We start from the raw sequence: 27,360 nt of genomic DNA, 5'->3' as shown, positions 1-27,360 counted from the left end.
TGGCAGCAGGACAGGGCAGGGACGCAGGGCCTCCGTTTATTCAGAGCCTGCAGCTATCACCTCTTTCACAGACTGGAGCAGCCCCGAGGAGGGTCCTTCCCAATCCCCATGTCACGGTGTCCAAATAGGGAGGCTCAGGGGCAGAAAATCATCTGCCCAGAAGCCTGTGGCCAGTCATGTTGGGATTTGAACCCATTTCGATCCGACTCCAAAGCCAGTGCCGCTTCTGCTGGTCATGTGTTAGTGGTCGGGGTGGGTGGGTGGCAGGGCTGCCCGCAGATCAGACTCGCCCACTGGAGGTGGAATGCTAAGGCCTTTCTCCACCTGGGTTCCAGGGCCTCAGAAGTGAGTAAACGGGCAAAACAGACACCCTGGCTAAGCAGCTCTTTTCCAAGTCAGTGACCGAGACCCCACGAGTGCACATCTGTGCGTCTGACCCTGGGGTGGTACTCTGGGGTGTGCTGGAGGGCATGGTGGGGAGAGGGGTTTATGGAGCTGGTAGGACACTTTTACCCCTGAAAGGCTGCCCAGCCTGGAAAGTCAGATGGACTGGCCTTGACCTGGAGCCAGGCATTACACCTGGACCTCTGTTTGCTCATCAGTGAGGTGGGCATGCGAGCACCTGGCTCACAGAGCTAAGGTGGGAGAAGGGTGACTAGACCAGCACGTAATAAGCATTTTCCAGTCAATGTAAGTCTTCCCCTTCTCCTAGGAGAGCGAGTGTGATGGGAGAGGCAGAGAAGTGACCATTTACAGCTTCCTGGATGCCATGAGGAAGGCATGTGTCAGGACTGGGAAACCTCTGATGGACATAGTGACTCACCCTGGGGAAATCATGAAGGGCTCCCTGGAGGAGGTGATGAAGGTATAGCAAGCCTGGAAGATGTTAGAAATGGTGCCCCAGAAACCTCATGGTGGCCTACAATTTGGGATGCACCTTCCTCCTCACCGTGAGATGTCCTTTGAGTCACTTTCCTTCTTGGAAGTGGTCTGGTTTGTGTGTGGGGGAGGGTAGAGCCCCCTCAGGTGTGGTTTCTAGACATCGGCCCTGGAAGGAGGGTGCTGCCCAGCATGCAGCTCTGGGTTACAGGCACGCAGAGCGCCAGGTCTCTGTAGATGTTTCAATACATGCCACGAAAGTGGGAGTGGTGCCGGGAATCTGGGCAAATATGGAACACGTGACTCATAGAAACAGCCGAAACCTCAGATTGGCACTGGGGAGGGTGACCGGGGGCTTCTCTGAGCCCATGAGAATGCCCTGTGCCTGCCGGGGTGGTGTCGTGAGACTAGTTGGGCTCTGGCTGGTGGGACCTCTCCTGCCTTGGTCTCTCTGGCCGTCAGGGGGCCCTTGTCGGGACAAAGGGCTGAGCACATGCCCATTCATTCTTGGGGCGTGTCTGGGGGCATGGAGGGTAGAGGCAAGACACTGGCTGGGTCTTGCTGGCAGTGGACTTGGAAATACCAGCATCTGGTGTCTTTCCCTCTGCCACCCCTACCCCCAGGTGTCCCTGGTCACCATCTAGCTCATCACCACCACCATCATCTTCAGCGTGATTAATATGGCGGCAGAGTGGCTCTGGAGTCAACCTAATATGGGGTTCAGGTGTGGCACCTGCAGGACCCCTCTCTCGGTCCCTGGACCTCTCTGACCCTCTGTCACTGGGAGGTCAGGAGGATGAGGATGATGGCCCTGAGCGCATGCTCATGGGGTGCTAGGCACTGTGCTAGGTACCTATCATGCACGGGTCCCCTGAAGAGTTGCAAAAAGCCCTACGAGGTGGGTGGTCTTACCAAGGCTCAGAGAGGGTTGGTAGCTGGCTCCAGGATGCATGGCTGGGGACCCTCCGGAGTCCCTGCCCTTCTCTCTACTCCACACATTGGTTTGAGCTCAAAGACTGATATCCCAGCTGGCTTGAGACTTCGTGGTTTATCAGATCGCTTTGTGGTCAGCATGGGGTTTTTGCCCAGGGACTGTGGAAATTATTCTCTGGCCTGGCTGATTCGGCCCTTCGAATTTATCCAACTGCACACCGTTGCATTAAGAATGGGAAAGTGATGCTTGAGGAGGGAAGGGACTTGGCCAAGGTCACACAGTGAGTTAGGGACAGAGACAGGACCAGATTCGGGGTGTCCTGCACAACGCTGGCTGCTGTGTTGCCTGAGGACGTGTGGGCCTGGGGAATGGGGCCCAGTCAAGGGCTGGCCAGCCTCTCCCTCCCAGCTGTTTCAAGGCCTGGTGGCTCCCATGGAGAGCCCCAGAGGACAGCCAGCTGCCCTGCACAGGGTGCCCCTGGCCACCAAGAAACAGGGAGGGAGAGTGTGGACAGCTCCATGCAGCTCGCCTCCCAGTCCATGCGCAGCGCCGACTTTCCCCTCTGTGCTGGGAAAACTACGGGCAGCTGAGTTCCAGGGCTTCCAGATCCCCAGAGTCGGGGTGGGCTGGAGAAGTGCCCCTGCTCCGGGGGTCCGGGCCGTGCCACCCTGCGTCTGCCTCCCCAGGCAAGCACAGGCAGGGTGACACCCGTTGTGAGAATGGCCATCGTCCATCAGGTGTGCCTGTGTCCCTTCCTTTGAGTTTACCGAGTCTGCCCATGTACCCCGCAAGGGGGGACCGCCACCCCCATTTCACAGAGGGGGAACCTAGGCTCCTAGGTAGTGGTAAGCGGGCCTCTAGGAATCACAGAGTAGCAGACGGCTTTCGCAGCTTGCCTGCCCTTCTTTGTGGGGTCTGTAGAGACTCCTATCATCTTTGATTCTGGAAGGCCTGGGCTGCTCGTGGCAAGCCTTGTCTTCTGGGCTCCCTGGAGGGGGCTGCCCTTTCAGCTTGAAAGCAGGGCTGTGTGCGCACACGTGTGCGTGTGTGCGTGTGTGTGTGCACACGTGTGTGTGGCGGCAGCATGCTGGGTAGGGGTGCACACGCAGTGTGGTGGCTACTCAAAGGCGGCCCACCACCAGCTCGCAGCCTGTGCCGCGGGCTTCCCCGGGCCATGACTGCCTGCCTGTAATGGACGCGGCCGTCCTGGTTAAGTGTGCACATTAATTTAATCCCTCCTCCGTGGAGACAATCAGTTGGCATTTAATTTGTGTTTCCTTCCGAGCATCGGAGTACAGCTGGGTCGCTGGGCCGCTGATGGGCCGTCTGCACAGGGTCCCTTCTCTGGGTTCAGGGCTGAGCGCTGCGTTCAGGGAGCGTGGCGTCCACAGGGAGGAGGGCAGCGCGCGTTAGCGAGGCAGTGCCAGGAGGTACTGGTGAGAGCGGGGCTCAGGGACGTGGGGACGTGGGGGGCCTCTCTGCTCGCAGGTGGGGGCCCCCAGCCCTCCTGCTGCTGGAGGGAGAAGGTGCTTACTGTGAACCCCCCGGGGGGAGGAAGTCAGGATGGAGACCAGAGTTCCAGCAGTTTGCTGCCTGGGAGGACAGCTGTCTTCCCAGCCCCACCCCCACTCCTTTTCCGCTCATCTGTCACAAGTGGGAATTGTTTGTGATATGACACAAGGGGGTGCTGGGGCATGGGAAGTTGACTCAGTTGTGGCATTGAAGCCGTCTAGGGGGGCTCAGCGGACGCGGGGGCTCTGTTGACGTGCCCACTCTGATCTCTGTGGGCTTCAGTGAGACTGCATTAGAAGAAAAGGTCCCCCTGGTCTGTGTATGGGCCAGGCCGCCTTGTCCCCCAGCTCGATGTCAGTCTGGACCTGTGCTCTGCAGTGAGGCCAGGGGCGGGACATGGTCCATCTGTGTGGGAAGGGAGCAGTGGCTTGTGCGTCTGTGAGTGGGGCTTACACAGAAGCCAGGGGGAGCACCAGGGAGATGGGTGGGCAGGGTGACCCCTGGCCTGTCATGGCAGCCTGCACCCAGCTGTGCTGCAAGGGGGTGAGCTCCCCATCCTGGGTAGAAATTGTTCTCTGCCACCTTCCCTCCACCAGAGGCCAGGCCCACGCTTGGCCCAGAACGAAGTTTTCCACCATGGGCTCCAGCCTAGTCTCACGGGAGCTCGCTTCCCATCACCTGAGTGATGGGCGTGCCGGCCACTTACCTTCCCTGGAAAGGTGTGGACCATTTCTGTGGCACCCTCCCAGCTCTCTGAGGTCTGGGCGTGGGATCCAGCCATGGCGTTCCTTGGTTCAGAGTGAGCTGCCCAACATTCACTCTCTGCTCTGCGCCGGGGGCGGGACTGGGTGTTTTCGCCCCTACTGCCTGCCTTATGTAGTCCTCACAACCACCCTGCAAAGGGGTGGCGTGCTTCCCATCTCAGAGACAAGGAAACTGAGGCCCAGAGAGAGTGATTGTTTTGCCCAAGGTCACACAGCTGGGAAGTGGCCGGGGCAGGATTCGAACATAGTCCTTTGCTGCCGAGGCCTCTCCAGGACTTTCTCCCCAGCAGCCCTGTGGGCTGTCCCTGAAGCCTTAATTGTTTTTCTGGGGCTGTACCCACTTTCCTCTGGAGCTGGAGCCCCAGACCTTCTTTCTCTGACGGCACAGGAAGTGAAAAATCTGTGAGTCAGTCCCTTTGCCAGTGACTTCAGCCTGGCTTTCCGCCCCGCAGCAGTCCAGGCTTTGTCAGCCCCTTTCCTGAGGCTCTGTGTGTCATCAGGAGCTGATGGTGGCCGGGGGACCCTGGCTGGGGGTGGNGGTGGCTCCTCTGGAATGTGGAAGACCACATCTGCCTGGGATGGGTGCCGCCACCCCCTGTCCTGGCCCCTGGCTTCACACGTGTTCTCCTTCTGCTAAGGTAATGGCCTAGGCCCCAGACCTCAGCTGCAGAGTCATTTTGTAGGGTCATTTTCTCTCCTGGCCCTCTTTGTCCTGACATCCCTGCCTCCCGTCTTCAGCCCCTAGGGCAGTGGGAAGTGGGGGAGGGAAGCTTTCTCCTTCTGCCTGCCCCCTTCCCTCCCTGGCGGTCCCTCCCCCTGGCCTTCCTCTCCCTGGAGTGGACAGAGCTGAGCGGAAGGCCAGTGCTGGGAACTCGGCTCCTGGGAGCCCCTAACTGGGGTGATGTAGGCGAGGGATGTTCCAGGCAGAAGGGCTGAGTAGGAGGCCTGAAGAGTGACTGTGGTTTGGATTCATTCATTCATTCATTCATTCATTCATTCATTCACTCAACAAACCCATACAACTATTAGGCTCCCTACCAAGTGTGGGTGGGTTTTAGGTTCAGGAGCACGACCGTGAGTACAGTAATGGGAATTATAACCAATTCTGGGCCCTGGTGGAAGGGCTGGACCCCAGCCTTAGAGCCGACTCCTCTGAGGACTCGTATGATGGCACCCCTTCCTCTGAGCCTCTTCTCCCACCTAGAACAGGCATCTTACTCATGTTTCCTTCATGTCCCATCAGGCCAGGGCACAGGGGGCCTAAGACTTCTGAGATGGGTGCTGGAGGGCTTCTCCATGCTGCCTGCACACACATCCAAGTTTCCGATTCACGGACTTCAAGTCTGAGCCCCTGCTTGTCCTCTGCACTGGCAGGCCCTTGCCCGCTGCTCTGTCCGGCCACCATGCTGTGGGTCATGCTGGGCTGCCCTCTGGGGGGCTCTGGGGGGCTATGGGTCAGTCCCTTCCTCGCTGGGATCTTGATTTCCTGTTTAGTTCAAGGCTCCAGGCAGTGGGAGGGTTTGAGCACAGACCACTGGAGGGACTGGGCCCATGAGTCGCAGGGGGCAGGAGGCTGGGCTGGGGCTGAGAGATGCGCCCTGAGGTCCAGTACAGCCAGAGCTGAGGGCTGGTTGCATAACCTTCAGAGAGTATGGGAACAGGATGGGTTCTTCTTGAGTGTCCCTGTTCTGTGCTGGGGCCATACTTTGTCTCATGTGTAGTTGAGAGACCCAGGCTCTGAGAGATGGAGGCAGTTGCTCTGGGAGGCTGAGCCTGGGTTCAGATTCATCCCTCTGCCTCTCTCCTTGTGAGCTGTGGCCTGGGCTAAGAGAGTGGAAGGCACTCTGCTGTCCACTCCTTGTGTGACCCTGGGCCTCAGTTTCCCTAGCTGTACTCTCAGAGGTGTGGACTGGGTGAACTCTGGCCCCTTCCAGCCTTCACTTTTGGAGAGTCTCTGAGTAAAGATGTGACACAGACGCGACCCCACCCTCCTGGCCGTGTGATCTTCGGTAATGGTCTTGGCCTTCAGCTTCTTCATCAGTAACGTGGAGATAATAATTGTACCTAGAGGTGACTGGGAGGCTTGTTTAAGTAAGGTTGTGCATGTGACATTCCTAGCAAGGGTGCCCGGCGCGAGGTGCATGCTGGGTCCGTGCTAACTGCTCTGTTAGTGTAACTACCCTCTTCCTCCGCCATCGTCGTCTGCCCTGCCTGCTGCAGAGGCCGTCGTGCGTGGCTGTGGACAGAGAGCCCTTGGAGGAGCTGGCCCTCTGAGACTGCTGTCCGAGGGTGTCTGCCGGGTGGGGAGGGAGAGGCTGCAGGGGGCAAGAGCAGGTCCCCGCAGTGTGGTTGGGGCAGGGCTGGCGCTGGGGCGGGGCCCTGAGCTCTTTCTGGAGGTGGAGAAGATAGAGGGCAGTCCATCCCTGTCCCCCACATCGCGGCTGGCTCTTTGGGTGAGAGCCATGTGGGATGAAGTCCCATGGCCAAGTGGCCCAGGAGGTGGGGATCCCGAGACCCGGCTGCCTGGAACCAGGGCTCAAGGAGGGAACTCAAGTGAAGTGGCCCCGAGGCCTGGGGAAGAGAGGGTGTTGGAGACAGCGGACAGAATGAATAGGATTCAGGAGGCTGGGGAGGAGCGGGGGAGGGGGAGGGGGTTCCGTCTGAGCCTCTGTGTCCTCATCTGCACAGTGGGGACAATCCTTGGGGGAAGATTAAGTGGTACTTTCTATTTTATGTGTATATGAAAGCCTAACGCGGTGCCCAGCACCCAGAAGGTGACCAAGCAGTGTCCCTTCTCTCCCTTCTCATCTCCAGCACTTTAAGGAAGAAAATTTGGACGTTTCATGAGCCAGTGGGTCAGGGTGGGCAGGGGTGGCTCAAGGGATTCAGTCCGCCTTGGCCCTGGCTGGAGTTACTGCTTGCTCTGGGCCTTCATTTCCCCACCTGTAAAATGGGGGGGGGGGATCTCTGTAGCTTCACAGCCTACAGCACGAGCGCCTTTGCTCAGCGGGGGCCAAGTGTGAGAGCCGGCTTAAAGGACACGACATGGACCCCCTCCTGGCCCCTAGTAGGTGTGTCCCCTTCTCAGTGTCAGTGGCTTCTCCCTGGCCTCCCCGCTGCCCATCTTTGCTTATGCGGGCGTTTCGGCCTGAAACACCCGTCCTTGCTGAAACCTTATTCCCGCGGACAGATCCAGGGCAGGGGAGGGGACTGTGTCTGGGACACAGGTGTGGATGGACATTGAAACGCCTGCAACTTGGTTGACCAGTTTTGGGTTAAGTTGCCTGCTCCCTCCGGAGCTGAGCTGCAGCGAATGCAGGGCGTCTGGGGCCCCTTAAGAAGCACACACCGCTGCTGTCCTTGCACCCCGGTCGGCCAGAGCAGCTGAAGGACACAGCTTTTCTGCACCGTCAACGCTGGCGCGGGTAGGGCCAGCTTCTCCCACCGCGGCCGGGAGGTGCGTCAGTGTGGGCAGCCAATTTGGTCCATCAGGCCAGCTGCCGTGGGCACGTGGGGGTCTGTCCTAGGTCTTCTGGGAGCCGGCATGCCAGCTGCCCGCCCAGCCCCGCTTTGAAAAATACAAAGGCCCGTGAAATCATTGGTTGCAAAGCTCATCTGTGGGGATGCAGCTTAGAAACACCAGTGAGATGTAGGGCCGCTCGAAGTGCTGTGTATGGCGGCGGGGGAGGGGGTGCTCCGTAGCAGTGTGGCGTGTCTGCCCCACCCCAGACCTGCCGAACCAGACAAGACCCCCAGGGGATTGNAACACCAGTGAGATGTAGGGCCGCTCGAAGTGCTGTGTATGGCGGGGGGGGGGTGCGTGCTCCGTAGCAGTGTGGCGTGTCTGCCCCACCCCAGACCTGCCGAACCAGACAAGACCCCCAGGGGATTGCTGTGCCCATCGCAGCTCGAGACTTGCCGCTGCTTTAGCGCACGGGCAGCACTCGAGTCCCGTCCCCACTTACTAGCTGTGTGACCTTAGACAAGTTACCTCAGCTCTCTGAACTTCAGCTCTTGCATCCACAGGACGGATTTGGGGAAAAATTCTGTACCCGAGCAGGTTCATAACACTTCGCATGAAAGCCAGTGAGCCGCGTAAGCGGCGCTGAGCTCAGTGTGTGGGATGCAGCCCGGCCTGGCCCGTCTAGTGGTGGTTGCTTCTGCTGCTGTCTGGAGATCCAGACATGGCTCGTGCTTTCACCCAGGGCTGACTCGGGGCAAGTTGCTTTCCTTCCCTGGGCCGCATTTTCCCTGTCTGAACCACGGGTCTGTGGACCCCTGCGGCACGTCATCAGAAGGTTGCCCGAAGGAAGAGTGAGAGGGGCCAGGCCCTCTCTCCAGGAGCCTGTCTGGGAAGAGGGTGTGTGGGGGTGAGGGGTCCCTGGGTGCTCACACCTTCGCCCCTCCCCGCCCCCTTCTCTGCGGCTCCTGCTGTTGGAGAAGGCTGGCTGCAGCCCTTCCCTGCACCTGCTCGGCTCAGCTGCTTGGAGCTGAGTCCCCTGCCCCCCTCACAGCAGCGTGGCCAGGAGAGATGATTCAGCTCGGACCCGTGTTCTGGGCCTTGGCCTCCCTCGACAGAAGCCCCAGAAGCCCCATGCTGCCGGGCAGGTGGAGGGCGGCCTGTGAACCTCTCCCTACCTGGGATCCCTGTCTCCCACGATCGGCCTGGGGCTGGATTCCTGGCCTTGCCCCCGACATACCTGGTAACCTTGGGCAAATTGCCTGTACACTCTAGATCTCAGTTTCCTTATTTGTACCATGGGGGTGCTCCGCGAGATGCTCTCACCTGGGTTTGACCCTTACGTTCTCTCATTGCCCTTGGGGCCGGGAACCCCAGCCCCCTGCCCGCCAGGTGCTGGACCCCAGAGCCCATGGCAGGGCTAGGCCTGGCCGCCATCACCAGGGGGGCTGGTAAAGACCAGAGGGAACGAGGGAGAAGGGGAGCGCGTGGGGTAGAGGAGGAATTTTCCTGTGTGTGTGCAAACAGTATCCGTTTTCTCTTGTTTCCAAAAGCCAGTGACGTAACGCACCCTTCAGCCATTCCTCCCTTCTGGCCTATTTTTAGCTGGCCCCGACAGCATCCTAAAAGGCTTCCAGACTTGCCTGCTCTGAGGCCATGTAGGGAGGCGGCCATAGGATGAGGAGAGAGAGGAGCTCATCTGTCTGTCCCAGGATGCAGGGAGGGAAAGAACTTGCCCTAGGCTTCCTCGGGGGAAGGAAGGGAGCTGGGTGGGGAGCCCGGTGAGGACTCTGATGGATCCTGGGTCTACAGGGAGCCTGGCAGGGGGACCAGTGCTCAGTCTGGAGCCTCCAGCCTGGGTTTGAGTCCTGGCTCCCCCTGTTCTCACCCTGACCTTGGGCCCCTGACTCGGTGCCTGGCTTTCTTCATCTGTAACATGGGCTAACAGTACCGCTTGCTGTGCTTGGGGGGTTGTTGGGAGGACTGAATTATGTCACATGGGAACAGTGCCTGGTATAAAGTAAGCACTCAGTTAAGGTGAGCTGGTATTGGGACGGTGATTATGATATTTTTTAAAAGACTTATTTATATTTGAGAGAGGGAGAGGCGGTGGCAGGGGAAGGGGCAGAGGGAGAGAGAGAATCTCAAGCAGACTGCTTGAGGAGCTCAGAGCCCTACGTGGGACTCGATCTCACAACCCTGAGATCATGACCTGAGCCGAAATCAAGACTCAGACACTTAACTGACTGAGCCACCCAGCCGCCCCCAGTGATTATGATTATTAACATCTCATTCTACCTCCAGTTCCTGTTGGGGGTACGCCGTGAGCCCCTGTGTGCCTCCTGCCCTTTATTCTTTCCTGTCCGGCTTTCACCAGCATGTGCTTGGATGAGACAATACACAGAAAGCCCTGGAACAGGGACTGGCACGTCATAAGCGCTGACGAAGTGAGAGCTCTATTTATTGTTAATGTGATAAAACAGACGTGGGTTTGGATTCCAGCCCCATCCACTAGCTAGCTGAGTGTCTTTGGGTAAGACACGTAACCTCTCTGAGCCTCAGTTTCCTTATCTGTGAGATAGGGATAATAGCTGTGTAGGAGATTTCTTTGCTGATGAGGATTGCTGCCGGACAGAAAGACTCCCCGGGGTCATGAGGACCGGCACAGTAAAAGTTTCTTTCTTGCGGCGCTGGCTATAGCCTGGCTCCTGAGTGCCAGCGTCCGTACAGTGGGGTGCGCTAATGGCAGGAGTGGTGGCGTTTGCATGGCACTCTACAGTTGGTGTGAAGGGGAGATGGTGGTCCCTCCTGCCTTCCTCTCCCTGGTGCTCGTGCGGGGAACCCGGCACGTGTCACCACCGCCTGCTACTGTGGTGGTTTGTCGACCTGGCTGTCCCCCTCCCCTAGAGTGGGAGCTCCCGGAGGGCAGGCAGGGATGGATTCCTGGCTGCACCCAGCTTGCCTTGTCCGGGGACTGGCCCAGGGTGGGTGCTGGCATGGTGTCTGAGGGCTGGACCGGCATGGGGAGGCCACCGTCTGACTACCTGTCCCTCTTGGCTCTTGCAGATGGGAGGAAGAGCTCGCCAAGCGCATGAACCTGCAGACCATGGTGGACACGCTGCAGGAGGTGAGCATCCCCAGGGGTCCCAGCCACGAGAGGCTTGCAGGAACCATGTGGCCTAGGGGCACGATCTCCCTGGGGCAAAGTCAGAGGCCATCCCCAGATCAGCCCCTGCACTGGGCTGCCTCCTGCTGCCTCAGTCGCTCCTCGATGAAGCCACGAGGCCTCTTCTTTGTCCTCTGCTTTGGACCTAGGAAGGGACGGGCATAGTGTTGCACAAAAGCTCGGGGACGTGGGTAGGGAAGCCGAGGCCCGAGTCCCAGTGCTGACCCCCGCCTGCCAGGTGATGTGGGTCTGTGACTCTTTCCGACCCTCTCCTGCCACCTGAGTCCAGGACTGGCTGGTCTCTTGAGCTGCCCTACCCCAGCTTGCAGGAACTGACTTGGGGCCGAATGCCTTGGAGAGGGCTGGTGGCATGTCACCGAGAGGGCTCCCGGCCTGGCTGGGTGAGAACATTCTCTTGTGGTTCTGGCTCGGGTGCTCTGGGTCTGGGCTCTGCTTCTCACCCACCGGCTGGGTACCCTGGGCGGCAAAATTCACCTTCTCGGCCTCTGAACAGTGACCCTATGAGAAGGCAAGGAAAAGTTCTTTCAAACACTTTAAAAAATGTTTTCTGATGTTTAAAGCACTGATCTTCTAAGAGATAGAATAAAGTAATGTCAATACATGGAAGGAAAAGGATGAATGTCTGTCCCCGCTTTGTTTTATAACAGAAGTCTTTTTATTTACAAACATGACATGTTCATGGTTAAATATTTGGAAAATTCAGAAACGTACAGAGAAGAAAATAAAACTGCCCTCCAGTTCTCCCCGCCCCCCCCCCCACAGTTGACAAATTGCTGGGTGACCTTCTGGTCTTTTCTGTGCAAACACACGTGTACTCTACATGCTTATGTCTGGTTAGGTGGACGCACGTGGCGTTGCCATTTTTGGGATGGGAGGTGGTCATCTGCTGGCAATTTCACAGGCATTGACCTCACATTTTAACCTATTGGAATCACTTGTTACATTAACCTGTCCTTTTTTTTTTAAATTATCTCCCCGGGATTTTTCCATATGACAAATATTCCTTGGAGAAGTGTTTTAGGCTGAGTGGTGCCCTGCGGTGAACTGGCCTCAGCAGGAAGCCGGGCTGGGGTGAGGTCCTTGGCACCCCTTTCCTGGCACTCAGGTGCCTGGCCTGGTTGGACATCGTGCGTCCAGGGCTGTGGACCCAGGTGTCCAGCCCCTCCTACCCCTCAGGGTGCCTGGTCCCCTAAACCCTCCCCCATCTCTGTCCTCCCTAGGCGGCTCAGGAGGCTGAAGCCATCCAGGAGGAGATGAACGAGAAGATTGAGCGGCTCAAGGCCGAACTAGTGGTGTTTAAGGGGCTCATGAGTGACGTAAGTGCCACCAGCTGCCGCCCCAGGCGTCATGACACCCCCCCACACACCCATCATGCAAAATGCTTCATTTACTCCGAGGCTCCAGAGCTCGGCTTCTAGTTAGAGTCCTGGCTGGCTGCGTTTGCCCCGTGAGGATGACGGATGCGTTGAGACCAGCCCCCCACCCCACTTCCGCTTCCCTTGGTCTGAGTAGAGATGCATTAATCTGCTGCTTAACCCATCCCGCCCTCCCCTGGGCTCCTCCGACGGTCTGTTTGTGTTTGCTCTGACTCGTCCCAGCTCGCCACGTTGAGAGAGGGTGGTGGCCTTGGGCCTCGATGTCTGGGCACAGTGGAGGGCCCAGTGGCAGGTTGAAGGAGGCCCTCGGGTCTGGTCTGTGTCAGCCGGAGAGGCCCCCAGGCCAGCGGCCTATAGGAGGGTTGTTTTGTCAAGTTGGGGAAGGCCAGCGTCTGCATCCTTTTGAAGACTGGAACCTCTCTGAGTGACTGTGGGTGCTGGGAGCTGTTGGCAACCAAAGCCTCCTTCCTGCTGGGGACCCGGGTTTCCTGCCACCTTCAAGCAGCGGGCCGCATGTAGGGAGGGCCACCAGAAAGGAGATGGAGCCCGATGGCGGGTGACTCATCCTTGGGTGGCTTCTGGTCCTGAGGGCTGTGGAGCTGGGTGTGACTGGCAGAAGCCCCCTGGGGGGCTCCAGGAGGAGCCCACCGGGCTTCCCCTTAATGGGGTCCTGGGGGACCCCCCTCATCTTTGGTGAGGCCCTGCGGTCAGCCATGGGAGGAAGCCTGGGGAGAACGTGGTGCCTTGGCAGGCCCCTCTGTGTGGGGGGACAGGTGGGGCACGCGGGCTCGGGCTGGGAGAGAAGGGAAGCCTTTCAAGAGTGGGAGCTGTCTTTCTTTTTTCTTTGCTCTGACAAAATAAACACTGGCACTGTGTCTGTTGAGAGGACACCTTCCAGCCGTTAGGGAGGCCGGCAAACATGGTCTTACATTGTCCACTTGGCGCCAAAGCCTTTAGCTCCCACGACCTCTCCACCCCCTCCCCCAACCTGAACAGCGCTGGCCCCACCCTCCCCGCCCCAGAGAAACTCCAGGACCCCCCTCGGACTCAGGGCTGCGCACCCCTCTGCCCAGCAGGAGCCTGGGAGCGATGCCTCCGCCCCACCCCCCCAATGCTCGCTCCAGCCGTCGCTCACGTAACCCCCCTGCTGTCCTCCCTGCAGCCCCATGACAGACCTGGACACAAAGATCCAAGAAAAGGCCATGAAGGTGGACATGGACATCTGTCGCCGGATCGATATCACGGCCAAGCTGTGCGATGTCGCACAGCAACGGAACTCGGAAGACGTGTCCAAGATCTTCCAGGTGAATAGGGTCACCCTGCTCACCAGCCGCCACTCCCCCCGCCGCCACCGCCCCCTCCCAGAGTGCCCGGCCTCCACCCTGCATGGCCAGGCCCTCTTCCCCTCCAGTCCCGCCCACTCCCCTTCCCCCAGAGCTAGCGTCGACCCCCACTCTGGCCTTCCCAGGACAACACAGAATCAGGGACTCGGCGACTCGTAGGCTCATCAGGCTGAATGCTTCACCCTGTGGCTGAGGAGGCCACTCACCGGGGTGGGGGGGATGTGACGGGCTCAGGGAGGGCCAGGCCGCGCTGGGACAGGCACTCAGGTCTCCTGACCCTCTGGGGCTCGGTGCACAGGCCCACTGGGCGCGCCGCCATGGTTGAGAGCCCTGGCCAGGCTGTGGGAGTGCCGGCCGAGCCGGCTCAGCCCCAGCAGATGAGCCTCAGAAACCCCAAGAGGAGCTGTTGGCCTCTGGTTTTCTTTCTCACCGAAGAGTCTCCCAGGGCCCATGCCCAGCCCTCAAGGAGCAAGCGTGCGTCCTGAGAGAAGGCAGTGGGGCAGTTAGCACTGGGGCGCTGTCTTCCAGGGAGGGCCTGGGGGTGAGGCCAGCGGCCCGCAGGGCGCGTGTCATTCTCTAAAGGCTGCTTCTTGAATTCGGGGTCGTGGTTTGGCTTTTGCTTGAGCCCGGGGCAATACCGCGTGTTGTCGCTTTAAGTGTGTGACTTTGGGTCTAGCGGGAGAGATCTGGGCTCATCCACCTGTGTGCCTTCTTGCTGCCCGTCTGCTGGGAAGCAGGGGTGACCATTCCAGGCTCTGTTTGGTCTGCTCGTGTCTTGTCTGCTTGGAGTGGAGGAAGCTCGGTGACCCTTGGGCTGCCTGCCCATTGCCTTTGCATGTGAGCAGGAGGGCTCTGAAGCATGGAGCCCTCTGGGCCTCTGGGAGGGGTTCTCTCTCTCTCTCTGGCTGGCTCTGAGACACCCCAGGGGACTCTGCGCCCCGGTCTGGCCCACTCCTCTCCCCAGATCACGGGGCTGCTACTCTGGTGAAGGGCCGAGCTGAGCCGGCGCACCCACCGGGGGAGGGAAGGGTCCAGGCCGTCTGTCCTCCCTCCTGCATGTGTCCCGCCTCACGCTGCCTGCTAACGCCGCCTGCTTCTAGAGGAACTCTGCTTCTTTCCCGGCAGTGGCCGCCCCAGCCACGCTCCATCCATCCCGTGGGATGCCGACTCCCTTCCCAGCCCACCCTCCCTCCCAGCAGAGCCTCCCACTTACCTCCATCTCTTCCTTCCTGGATCAGGTGGTCCCCAAAAAGAAAGAGCGTAAGGTGGCTTCAGACGATGACATCTCCGAGCAGGATGGCGAGGTGAACCGGTTCTCGGACGACGAGGTCGGCTCCATGAACATCACAGACGAGATGAAGCGCATGTTTAACCAGCTGTGAGTATCTCCGAGGCTCCGGCTCCCGGGGCTCCGCTCCTGTTGCCCAGATTGCTGGGGGCAGGGCTGCGAACTGGTGGGCCTGTGCTGACATCAGCCTGTGTATATGCCGGCCAGACAAAGATTTATTTGCAACGTTTATAATTTGGGGAGTTTCACATTTTCACAAGAGGTTAAATGGTAGCAGTGTGTCCTGCGGGCTCAAGCCTTACACTCTCACCGCTTGTCCTTGGGGTGGGATCGCTGGGCCAATCCCCTCACCAGGGCCCACCAGGCTGGCCGAGGGCGGGCTCCCGATATCCGTCTGCGGGCTGCTTTACAAATGTGGCTTTGGTGACTCCGGTCAACTGAGGGGAGGTTGGGTTATCACACCCCTTGGTACATGAGGACGCAGAGACACGCAGAAGGGAGGCACTTGGCCACGACCGCTCCACTGACACGTGGCGGAGCTGAGGTTCAGAGCCAGGTCTGTCTGCCACCCGAGTTCTGTCACTGAGATGCTGTGGGTTAGTGGCAGTGTCCAGGGCTGGCTCTGGTCCATGGTGGGCTGGAGCCGGCCTGTACCAGCTCATGAAAGCTGATTGCTCATGTGGCCGCCCCACTCCAGGTTCAGCGATGGCACAGAAGTAGCACTGGCAGGTGCTTGCCCTCAGCTCCCCTCCCCTCCCCTCCAGAAAGCTGGTTTACTGGAACCTCGCTGGGTGCAGTCACCTGGGACCAGGGAGACCCTGTGGCCTTGGTCTGTCCAGGGCCATATTGTCTATGCGAATCCATCTTTGACTTTAATCCACGCAGTGCCCTAAAGTGGGGTGGGGCAGGGGAGAGGAGGGTGCAGCTGCGGGCATTAGGTGACTTACCTGAGGGCCTGGAGTCGGAGGGTTGGGCTGGGACAGGGTCTCTGGGGCCCACATTTATTCCTCCTGCCCATCTGGCTGCTCGTATGCGTTCTCTCTCTGGAGCCCCTTGCAGTTGGGCCCCCGAGCCCTGAGAACTCCACTTTCCCCCGGGGACTCTGGGTTTCCAACAGCAGGGCTATGTTCGAGCTCTCGGCTCTCACGAGCCATCACGAAACCCCACAGAACCCTCCCCAGCGGCTCCTGTCTTTTAGGCAGTTGCCTCTGACATCGTACTGGGTTCAGAAGCCAGGGGGCGGGTCTCCCCTGCTGCTTCGTGCAGAGCCCTGGGGCTGGCTTAGCATTACAGAGTCCAAAGGCCACTCAGCCCAGCCCCTTCACGTTCAGGTGGGGAAACTGAGGTTCAGAGGGGCGTGCCAGGAGTTGGAACAGAGCTGGGCCTCTGACCCGTGGTTGAGTCATTTGTCCCCAGCTAGCTGTCTTTGCACTCAGAAGAGAGTCCCTGTCGGCCCTCTCTGCAGCACCATCCCTGCCCGGGTCCCTTTGCTGCTGAGCCGGGTGACTCTTAGGGAGGCAGGAGTCAGCCCCGGGCGGGGATGGGTTTGTGTGATACCTCCTGGTATGTACTTGCCATTCTCCGGGAACAGAACTGAGGTGGGCTGTGTTTTGGGGGCTTCCTGTTGGAGCTCAACAAAGAGACCCCTGAACTCCTGATTCCGTCTTTTGACATCCCCTCCAAATGTCGCATTCTCATCCTTTGCTGACGACAGGGGCTTTGGAAGGGAGCCCTTGACTGGATCCAGGTTTTCTGAACGTGGTGCTGGGCATTCCTGAGCCAAAGGTGGGATTGGCCACCCCACACACCCAGGCTGGGTTCATTCGGGTGAATGAAAGGGCTTCTCTGAAGAAGTTGTCCCCGTTTGCAGAAAGTCCCCACGGGATAATTAGGCTGCCTGGGAATGGGGTGGGCTGAAAAGAACAATCCCCAGAGCTGGGTCTGGGGGCTTCACCAGCAGCGCTACTGTTGTACAAAGGAGATCCGATGCAAAAACGGGTGCCTGGATCGACACGTCTGAACTAGGTTCAGTATCCAATTAGGTTTATCGGCTGCTGAAGTTGCCTGGGTTAAAAAAATATATCCTCTGATCGCCCCTCCACCCTTGGAGTGCTAGCCAATGCCATGCTGACCCCATCCTGGGCAGGGCCCTGTGCCCCCCCCCCCCCCCCCCCCCCCCCCCCCCCCCCCCCGGCCCGCGGGTCCCCCCCCCCCCCCCCCCCCCCCCCCGGCCAGTTCCACTGAAGTCTTCGAATAATGTGCCCCGTGTCAGGGCTGTTTTGTTTTGATCAAAATCTGTTGCTTGGGCTTCAGACCAAGGAGAAGGGGAGGAATTTGCTACTTTCCCTGCACCATGGCCAGCTTCTCAGCCCCGCCCTTCCGATCTCCTGACCCCTTTCTCTTGCCCATCTTCCTGTCCTTTCTGGCTCCCTATTCCTCAGCTGGGGTTTCCTTCATATCCCAGACACTAGAAAGGAAGTGAAGTCAGCGGTTGAGTATGTGTTGCGGTGACGGTGGACCCCAGGGGCTAAGCTGGAGCTAGTCCAGTCCAGCAGTGCCTTCCTATACAGCCCTGGCCCTGCTCTGGTCCCCGGGCTCACAGAGCCACCTATAGGCTCTGGCAGAAACTGCTTTTTGGTGGGCGACCTGGCTCCAGGGGGTGCTCTAGGCAGCTTTTAACCAGAAATTCTTCGTGGGCCTTGCCCAGTGGCCCCCCGAGCCTGATCCATTGTGGGATGGCAGGGAGCAGTACCCTGGAGGATTGGGGGGGGGCGTTGACAGAGAGCCCTGGGGCCCACAAACTCCTCTGTGGCTGATTCAATGGATCAAATAATTTAATCCCTGTAGACATCATCAGCCTTCCCATCTGAATAAATTTCCCTTCAGCTGGCGGAACCAGGGCATCTCCAGAAACCCCTCAGTCCTGGGCAAGCCTGTAGGGTCCATTACCTTACTTCTAGTTCCAGTGAATAGGGAAGCCCTGAAATTACTCAGGCTTTGAATCCAAGCCTGATTTCCAGCATGTATTGGTCCAGAAGTCCACCTAATCCCTGTGCCCTTCAGTTTGCTCATCTGTAAAATGGGAATAAGAATTATGCTTGTCTCATAGGAATGTGGGGAGGAGGGAACGAAGTGCAGTTTAACGTATGCTTAGCGGCCAGTCCTGTGCCCAGCACGTAGTGGGTGCTTGGTGGGCTTTACTCGAGGAGGAAAATGCTGTAGGAGGCATCTGGGTTTCCGCCCCGGTTTCTGTGACAGGCTAGCAGTGTGACTTCGGGCAAGTGGGTTATTCTTTCTGAGCTGCACATTCCTTGTCTGTAAAATGGGAATGATATCAACCTTTCCGAGTTGTGGAGAAGACTATAGAGATGGCCTCCTGCAAAGTAGGGGCTACAGAAATGAGCTGTGACATGAATGAAAACAGTCACCAGATTGGAGTTGGGAGGAAAATATCTTTAGTCTCCACTGATTAAAGACTGCCATCTTTACAACGAGACATTTTAAATGGTATAAGTAATATATCAATACTTTCTGCGTTTTAAAAGAGCTGACCCCGCCCCCCTCATAAGGCATGTGTCCCCTTTGACAAGCACCCCCGTCTGTGGGATGGCTGCCTGGCAGGAGTGTACCCATTGGGGCAGTGCCCCTTTCTTCCCCCCAGCCGGCCTCTAGAGCCTGGCTCCGGGTCAGCCTTGCCCTCTTCTGTCATCCCACAGGCGGGAGACCTTTGATTTTGACGACGACTGTGACAGCCTGACGTGGGAAGAGAACGAAGACACGCTGCTGCTCTGGGAGGACTTTACCAACTGCAACCCAACCATTGACCTGCAGGGCGAGGTGAGCCCCCGGCCCAGCTGCCCAGAGGCTGGCCAGCTCTCCTCTGTCCCTGCTCTTTCCGGCAGCCTGTGCCACCTAGCTCATTTGTCCCCTGTGCTCTGTGTCCCCAGCAAGAGGAAAATTTGGGCAACTTGATCCACGAGACAGAGTCCTTCTTCAAGACGAGAGACAAGGAGTACCAGGAAACGATTGGCCAGATCGAGGTGAGGGCTCGGGCTCTGGATGTGGGGGGATGTGGGGTCTCGACTGCAGTTGAGGGGGACAGGGGGCTAGCGGGGTGGGGTGGGGACAAGGTCGTGAGTTGGAGGCCTGCGGTTCCCTGACTGGTGCTGGGCGGGTCATACCTCTCCTAGGGCCTGGGTTTCTCAGGTGTGAGATAGATCACATGGGGGTGGTGATTCCTGTCTGTCCCAGTTTTTTAAGTTATTCAGCGGAGATGGTGATCCCAAACAATGAGAGAAGACGTTTGAGTGACATCGAGTGACGCTAGGCACTCAGCCTCCCTGGTACCGACATGCCCTATGAACGGGCCTAGAGGTAGCTAGGCACCTCCAGCCTGCCCAGCGGGTACCGTGCACCCCGTTATGCAGAGAAGGAGATGAGACTGACAGACCCAAGTGGCTGGCCCAGGGCCTCCAGCCGGGCAGTAGCCTTCAAGCCTGCTGTCTGCACTCTAGAGCCTGTCCACTTGGCCACTCTTTCAGTGAGAGTGACTTCTGGAGAAAGAGAAGGCTGGCTCTTTCCCTGGGGGCTATGTCATTGGTAGAGGAGAAGGGTCAGAACTACAATGGAGACCTGAGAACTTTCCGAAGCAAGTCGTTATAAACCAGGGCGGAATGCTGAGCGGGGTAGGATTGGTGGAACCGGCCAAGGCTGCCCCGAGGGTTGCTAAGCAACCATCCCCTTTCACTGGCAACAGTTCTGGAGGCTGGGGTCCAGCATGTGGAGAGCAGAGGGCGTGGTGTCCAGGGGTGGCCTTGGGGCAGTCACCACTGAGGCCACGCAAAGGAAGTGGCCGAGGGTTCCGGAATGAGGGTGACTTGGCCTCACCTTTCTCCCGCACTGGGGCCTTTCAGCTGGAGCTGGCCACGGCCAAGAGCGACATGAACCGACACTTGCACGAGTACATGGAGATGTGTAGCATGAAGCGTGGGCTGGACGTGCAGATGGAGACCTGCCGCCGGCTCATCAAAGGCTCTGCAGACAGGTGCCCAGCCCCCTCCTCCCTGCGGGTTCGGCGATTGCGTCCTTGGGGGGAATTCGTGGGGCTGCATCTTAGAGCCTGGCCCATTTCATCTGCCTAGCCCATCCGTCCACCCGTCCACCCATCCACCCGTTGTCCATCCATGCCTCCAGGATTAGCCACCTGCTGGGTGCTGGATGACTTATGCATCTGATCTCACGTAACTCCCACAACATCCCTGCCCCCACTGATGCGGCAGCTACAGCTACTTGTCACGTCCAAGGCCTGCTCTGTGCCAGGCTGCGGGGACAGTGGTGAACAGAACAGCCGCAGCCCCTCCCTCTTGGGGCTCATGCCCCACTTTCTGCCCGATTGTCGGGCGGAGGAGGTATGCAGGGCGCTCCTCTCCACCAGTGCTGATGGGGCTCATAGGGTCCACGGGAAGCAATTTCCCTTCTTTCCCATCTTCTGACCAAGGGCCACTGGCCTGTCCCCAGGAGACTGACATGCCCCAGGCCCCTCGTATTTGCCGGGGAACGCCGAAACAGAAACAGAGCCCCTGCCTTCAAGGAACACACAGCCTTTTGCGGGGAGACAGATATGTCAATAATAAAAGGAGATGATACGTGGAGAGTGCTCGGCACAAAGCACAAATATGTTCACTGTAATTGTTCCTCTTATTATAACTGTGGTTCAGGCTATAAAAGAGGGAGGGGCAGCTCAGTGGGAGGCTGCATGGGGTCTCTGGGCTTAGCATGTCCTACCTTTAGCTCACTGTTGCCCCCGGAACCCACTGTCATCACCTCCGTGTTCAGACGGAGGAGCAGGTTAAATAGCTTGCCCACGGCCCCCCAGCTCCTCAGGGATAGAGTCAGAATCCGAACCCAGTACCGTTAGCCACTGTCCTGTATGGCCTCCCGTTGAGCTCTGAGTTCATTGGGGTTTACTGAGCACCTACTGTGTGCCCAGACCTGCGTGAGATGGAGAGTTGGAGAGTAAGAACCGAGCTTGATCCATGGTTCCTGCTCCCAGGGAGCTCTTGGCACCCAGAGCAATTACAGGGAGTTGCAGGGGGTCCCGAGAGGTTTTAAGGGTCACGTTCAGCTCGTGAGCTTCGAAGATTCTAAGGAGAGCTGGCGAGGGTGGAGTGTCAGGGCAGGGTAATGATGATTAGATTTTACACAAGGGGCCGCTCAGTCCTTCCCGCCCCTCGGATCCCTCCAGGAGTCCCCAGGCTGCCCTCTGCATGACCCCCATTCTCTCGTGCCTTCCAGGAATTCCCCATCCCCCAGCTCTGTGGCCAGCAGTGACTCAGGAAGTACAGACGAGATCCAGGATGAGTTCGAGCGGGAGGCGGATGTGGAACCCATGGTCAGCTGATGACGGAGGCCCCCTGTGCCTGCTGGTCTTGGTGATGGGGCCTCTGCCCCCTCTCCCCGTGGGGCCAGGAAGGCTCCTTGGAGTGGGGCTCCAGTCCTCACCACACAGACTCCCTCTGCCCTCCCTTCTCTGGAGGCTCCGAGGGACCGCTGCTTCCTTCCTCCCACCCCACCACCAACCAGTGCCCCTTCTCCATCCACCCACCCAAGGAATGGTGCTGTCAATTTCTATTGTTCTCCACATTACAAATGCAGACTTCTGTCCGGACGATGCAGTGTTAACTGTGCCTTTTCCCTTAAGCTGAGCCACTTTGAGCTCCAAAGAATTCTTCCTAGCAGGCGTTTTTATACAAAACTCTAAGGTGAGGGCGGGGCCCCTGGCGTGGTATAATGTGGATTTCTACCCTCCCACCTGCTCCTCTGATTGGCCATGAGCTCTGCCTTCCCCCCGTCTGCCTGGCCAGTGCTGACCGAGTTGGCCTTGGGGTGGTCCACCTCCCCACCCCCAGGAAGGAGCTGTGAGCCTTTGCAACCTTTCCAGGCCTGGGAGGGGGCCTCCCAAGTGTTTTTACTTACCGACAGAGAAAAGACGGAAGGAGGGAGGGAAGACAAAATTTTATTTTCTTTCTGGATCGAGTGGCGAAGCGGAGGGACAAGGCACTGTGGGGGAAAGTGGAGTCTCACTGTGTTTAAACTACTATGCAAAAAAAACAAAACAAAACAAAAAAAAAGCAGCTTGCCTTATATCATTGTGGAAGGTAGGCCCTTGCCCAGACTCCGGGTTTCCCCTGGAGCTGGGAGGGAGGCCGACGCTAGGGCGATCTCTCTTGCAGCCTCTGGACCAGGGTGATGAGCACTGACTTGGGAGGGGGGTTCTGTCAAGGTTGGTAGTGAGGCCGGGGGCCTGCGAGGCCATCGGCCCACCTGACTGCTTGCTTTCTTGGGACCTTTGTGGGGTGGGAGGCGTCTTTTATTCCCTGATGACTTGATGTTTTTCTCTCCCTTCCCAGCCAATGATAAGGGGCTATGGACCTGTAATTTCTCTGTGAGAAAGGCTGAAGGGGGCTAGGCCTGGGATCCACACCCGTCCACAGTGGAGCTGGGTTCGTACTGCCTGCCGCCATCTTGGTTGGTTCTCCACTGGCCTCAATCGCCCGCTGTTTGGCCACTGGCAGGCACTGGAAGGGGAGGCGGAGGGAGGCAGCGAGGGCTGCTGGCAGATCAGAGGAGGCAGGAGTGGAGCTGGAGTGAGAACCCTCCTTTGTTCTGCTCATGGACATACGCAAGCCTGTTTCCATACTTCACTTGATTGACCAGTGGGGAGTTAACCTGAGCCAGTATCTCCCCCGACACTTGGGTGGGCCTGTGTCAGAAGGCGCTGTGTGGAGGCCACCTGCCAAATCTCAGCTTGGACCCAGGCGAGCAGGTTTTGCTTTTTTGAAAAAAATTTCTTTTTGTACCCACTCCTGTGGGTGTGATTGCCGATTTTTTTTTTATTTTATTGGCCCAGGAGCTCCCCCTGGAGGTCAAAGGAGCAAAATGTGCCGGAGGCCCAGAACTTCCCACCCATTGCTCTCCCGTGGAGGCGGAGGAGGGGCTCTGGCTTTAAATCTGACTGCAGCCCCCTGTCTTTCTTCCTCAGGGTACCAGCGACCTGTAAGGGCCTTCTCTCTCTTCCGTGTCCCCACCTGTTTTGCAGTCTTAAAACCATTGTACATAATATTCATATAATATATATATATATATATGGAGAGAGAGAGTGTGTGTTAGTGACTGTATGTAATTTTTATTTATCGGAACTTGGTGGCTTTTATTGTGAATTTTTCCCTTTTTTTCCCCCCTGTTGTTGTTGTCGAGGGAACCTGCTGGTTCCCTGTGGCAGTCTGGCTGGGAGGCTTCCATTCCCAGCCCAACAGTCCCTGGAGTAGGTACGCGGAGGGACGGTGGTTTCAGAGAAGAGACAGCCCCTTCCCCTCCTCCTCACTGACCCTTGTTCTAAAGGTTACAGGGTTTAAACATACCTGATTATTATTGCCATTAGTGTTATAGTTGTTTTAGTTTTAGTTTTATTTTAACCAAAGGTTATCAGAGCCAGTCGGGCTTGGACCTCAGCTGCTGGGAGGATTTTCCGTTTCCGGGAGGACCCTCACTCCCCCCGGGCCTCCTCTGTCCAGGGCTGAGGGGGTAATGCAATGGTGTGGTTTGGGAGGAAGAGCAGAGGCCAGCCCTGGGTCTGGTAGGGAGGGTGACAGAACTATGTTTAGTGTTAAGACATAAGGCAGCAGTGTAAGAATTCGGGGGTAACTAAGGTGACCGCGACAGTCAGTGTCCAATGGTATTATTTATGCTTTCCCCCTCATGTACATAGGACGTTTGTCCCTGGGACTAGGGTGCCTGATGTTTGTCCAAGAGGATGGAAATGGCAGGAGCCAGAGATAGACGCTGGCCACGCGGCTCCTTCCTGCTGGTTTTCCATAGCTGCTCTCCCCTGGGGAGCAAGGATCTGGGGCAGGTGGATGGGGCTGGGGGACGGCAAGGGTGTGGCAGACCAGCCTCCCGGCTCTGGGCCCGGCTGCCTCTCTCCCCACCAAGTTCTTTTTTGAGTTTGTTGCCAGTGGGCCCTTGCTCGTGCCCCCGCCATGAGCCCACAGCTTGCCAAGAAAGACCCCAACGCTGGCTGGGGCAGCATCGGGTCCAGTTGGGACGAACTGGTCCGTCCTTTGTAAAGCTGTAAATACTCAAATTTCTATTTCTAAGCCCAGTGTCATATTGACATTGGTATTTTAAGGTTGTTCTCAGATGGGCTCTCCTGTGCTGCCCTCTCTCACTCTCCTGTTTTTGGGGGTTTTATAAAAAGAGAGGATTGGGGAGGGGCAGAGAGAGTAGCTTCCTTTTGGCTCCCTGGTTGTGGAAGACACACGCGCACGCACACACGCACATACACACACACGCTCTTCTGAGACTCCAAACGGGGAAAAGATCATTGGCAAGTAAACACATTTTGTTTTCTTGTAGCAATATATCTTGAGGTCTCTGAAGGGCCAGTCGGTTGCGGATGACCTACAGAGAAGCAAACCACTTTGGCTTGGAATGGGGGAGAGGGTTTGGGATAGGGGGTAATATAAGGTGTAATTTAAGCTAAATGTAATCTATTTATAAAGTAAGAGATTCTCATCTATTTTTATGAAAGGAAAGGGTTTTTAAATCTAGGGTAGGCAGTTAGGGTAGCCCAGCGTTCTCCTGTGAACAAGATGCATGTCGCTGCTGGACTGAATATAGCCAGTGCCCCTCCCGTCTCCCCGGCCTCACCGCCTACTCACCTGCACCCGTGAGCCTATCGGCAGAGCCTACGTCCCACTTCACCCCATTTCCCTGTTCCTCGACCCCCTAGCTCCTTGGTCCTTGAAAGTCTCTGGGGGGGGCACTCGTGGGAGTGGGTGGGCAGTGGGGAATTCAGAATTGAGGTGGGTGGGGACCAGGGGCCGGGGGCACCAGGTAGGGGACAAGCTCTGTTTCAGAGGGTGGGCTCTGGTCGGTGACTCATGCTTTGGTCTGCCAAGGTCCATTTCCAAGTCAGTTGTGTTTGGGAGACGTTGAGAAGCAGTGGACCGTGGTTGGCCATGGGATTGTTGGTTCAGGGAGCACTTGGCTTCCTTGGGGCCTGGGCCCTAATGGGTCCCAGGTGGTTTGGCAGCTGGAACAGGAATGGAAGGATGCCCATGACCCAGCCCCAGCTGGGGCTACTCCAGGCCTTGGCCTGGGCTGCAGTCCTTGATATGCTCCTCCAAGGCCTGGGGCAGGAACCGGGGTGCTGGGAACTTCCTCAGATCTGGGTTCACCCTCTCGAGACACCAAGCTCTGGTTCTAGAAGGGCATTCTCCTGACGTGGGTAGTCTGGAGGCAGCTGGGTGGGTATGGGTAAAGGCAAATTCTCTCTGAAAGGGAATTTTCCTTGGCTGGAGGATTTCCAGGTTCAGGGTGGATTGTGTGTTAGTCTTGGGAAATCCCTCACCATTCCCGCGGCCCGGCCCTCAAGGAAATGAGGCAAGGCACCATCCCCACCCGCAGCAAGACCCCTTCGTGGACATTTTAGCATCTACCTGATTTTTAGCCCCATCCAGGGAGACTTTATATCCCTCAGTCCCATCCCACCCCACTGTTGCTGTTTGTCTACCAGTCGGGTCTAGTGTCAAGGGGAAAGGGGGGGTTTATACTCATTGAAAGACTACTGATCCTACCGGAAACCAACCTGTTTACTGTAATGTTGTAAATATCATGCCCTTTATATCCTGTATATTGGCTTCTTTTAAATAAAGTGAAATGTCTTAGAATTGATGGTGCTGCTTTTTTTTTTTAATTGAGGATAAAGCAGTGATGGGGGAGGGGCAAGAGGACTGAGGGCCACATACACATCAAAACAAAGTCATTAGCCAGTTTTTGATAAAATAGGGAAATTTCACATCCCCTGTTATATGGGCACCTCATGATGAAATCTTTGGAAGGCGATAAAGTGGGATTTATTATCATACACACTTTACGGAAGGGAAGAGCGAGCCAGAGAGATCGCAGGCTGAGAAAAGTGGCATCACCTGGTTTGCAGTTGAGGTCCTGCTAATCATAAAGCCCGCCGTTTGTTTAACCTCCTTTTATGGTGCCCATGAGGGGCCACCTTCTGGGACTCTGGATTTGACACTGTCCAGTGTTCTAGTTTCTTCTCGTTAATGGCCAAACACGGGGAGACACTGCCTCCTGTGAGCTGCCCTGCTCCCCACTAGGGTTTTCTCTAAGGATTCAGAGAGACAGCTGCCAATTCCAGTCTATTTTTTTACCCACTTTAAGACGTGCTTAGGGGCATCTTGGTGGCTCCTTTGGTTAATTAAGCATCTGCCTTCCACTCAGGTCATGATCCCAGGGTGGTGGGATCGAGCCCCCCTCGTCAGGCTCCCTGCTCTGTGGGGAGACTGCTTCTCCCTCTGCCTCTGCCTCCCTCTCTCTCTCTGTCTCTCATGAATAAATGAATAAAATCTTAAAAAAGACTTGGGCTTAATGGAGCTTCCTTTTCTCCCCATTCTTTAAATTCCCCAAAGTGTCTTAAAGGGTGTGACTTGGAGAAAGAGGAGTAGCGTGAAATAATGCAGGCGATACCCCCCCTTCTATAGACATGGAAACTGAGGCCCAGGAAACGAGGTATTTTGCTAATGTCCTAAGGAGATACCACAATCAGCATCTGCACGCTCTCTCCCCTCAGCAGGCTCGCCGTTGACTTTGGAGAAAATATGAACAGGTAAATTGGAAGCGTGTCCTAAAAACTGATTTAGGAATGGAATGAATCCCAAAGAGCCCACCATCAGGAAGTCTTCAGAATCCGATTATTTATTTATTTATTTAAATTTTTTAAAAAAGATTTTATTTATTTATTCGACAGAGATAGAGACAGCCAGTGAGAGAGGGAACACAAGCAGGGGGAGTGGGAGAGGAAGAAGCAGGCTCATAGCGGAGGAGCCTGATGTGGGGCTCGATCCCACAACGCCGGGATCACGCCCTGAGCCGAAGGCAGACGCTCAACCGCTGTGCCACCCAGGCGCCCCCAGAATCCGATTTTTTAAAAAAAGATTTATTTGAGAGACCAAGAGGGGGCACCAGCAGGCAGGTGGAGGTGGAGCGGGGGAGGGTCAGAGGGAAAGAGTCTCAAGCAGACTCTCCGCTGAGTGCGGAGCCTGATGTGGGGCTTGATCTCAAGACCCTGAGTTCATGACCTGAGCTGAGATCACAAGTAGGTTGCTTAACCCACTGAGCCACCCAAGCGCCCCCAGAATCCAAATTTTAAATAAAGTGTTCAAGCAAACAATTTCTCCAAGAGAAAACCAAAATTTTGATTCAGGGGTTGGGGGGTGTGGGGTGGAGTTCAGGGACAACCGGTTCTGAGTGTTACAGGATTTCTTTTCCTTCGGTGCCCTTGGTTCTTGGTCAGGCTGCTTGGAAGAATGAAGAGATAGACCGGAGTGGTGCACAGCAAAGCAAGGTTTATTGAACGGTAGTAAAGTTTATTGGATGATAGAGTACAAAGCTCCCAAAGAGGGAGGGGACCTGGGAGGGTTGCCGATTTGGCATTTAGATCTAGGGGTTTTATGGACTTTGTTGGTGGGCTGTTTTCATCTGATCGATCCCCCCATGTGCCTGTCATCCAATCAGATTTTTGTCATCTATCTATCACAGTG

At 57.0% G+C, this 27,360-nt stretch overlaps 1 protein-coding gene across 1 annotated transcript in view; it reads left to right on the top strand.

Annotated features, from left to right (window-relative positions):
* The window catches only part of IFFO2 (intermediate filament family orphan 2), a 47,039-nt gene extending 21,569 nt beyond the window's left edge, over positions 1-25,470 (top strand). The window contains exons 2-9 of the mRNA XM_034645251.1: positions 10,616-10,676; positions 11,957-12,051; positions 13,275-13,416; positions 14,694-14,833; positions 18,460-18,580; positions 18,691-18,783; positions 19,657-19,787; positions 21,038-25,470. Coding sequence (XP_034501142.1) covers positions 10,616-10,676; positions 11,957-12,051; positions 13,275-13,416; positions 14,694-14,833; positions 18,460-18,580; positions 18,691-18,783; positions 19,657-19,787; positions 21,038-21,143 — 889 coding nt within the window. The 3' untranslated portion in view covers positions 21,144-25,470. The remainder of the gene's footprint in view (positions 1-10,615; positions 10,677-11,956; positions 12,052-13,274; positions 13,417-14,693; positions 14,834-18,459; positions 18,581-18,690; positions 18,784-19,656; positions 19,788-21,037) is intronic.
* Positions 25,471-27,360: the final 1,890 nt, after the last annotated feature.

The sequence above is a fragment of the Ailuropoda melanoleuca genome, chromosome 2 (genome assembly GCF_002007445.2).
Source record: "Ailuropoda melanoleuca isolate Jingjing chromosome 2, ASM200744v2, whole genome shotgun sequence".
Lineage (NCBI taxonomy): Eukaryota > Metazoa > Chordata > Mammalia > Carnivora > Ursidae > Ailuropoda > Ailuropoda melanoleuca.
The sequence above is the reverse complement of the archived record's forward strand: the minus strand, read 5'-3'. Positions and strand labels throughout refer to the sequence as shown.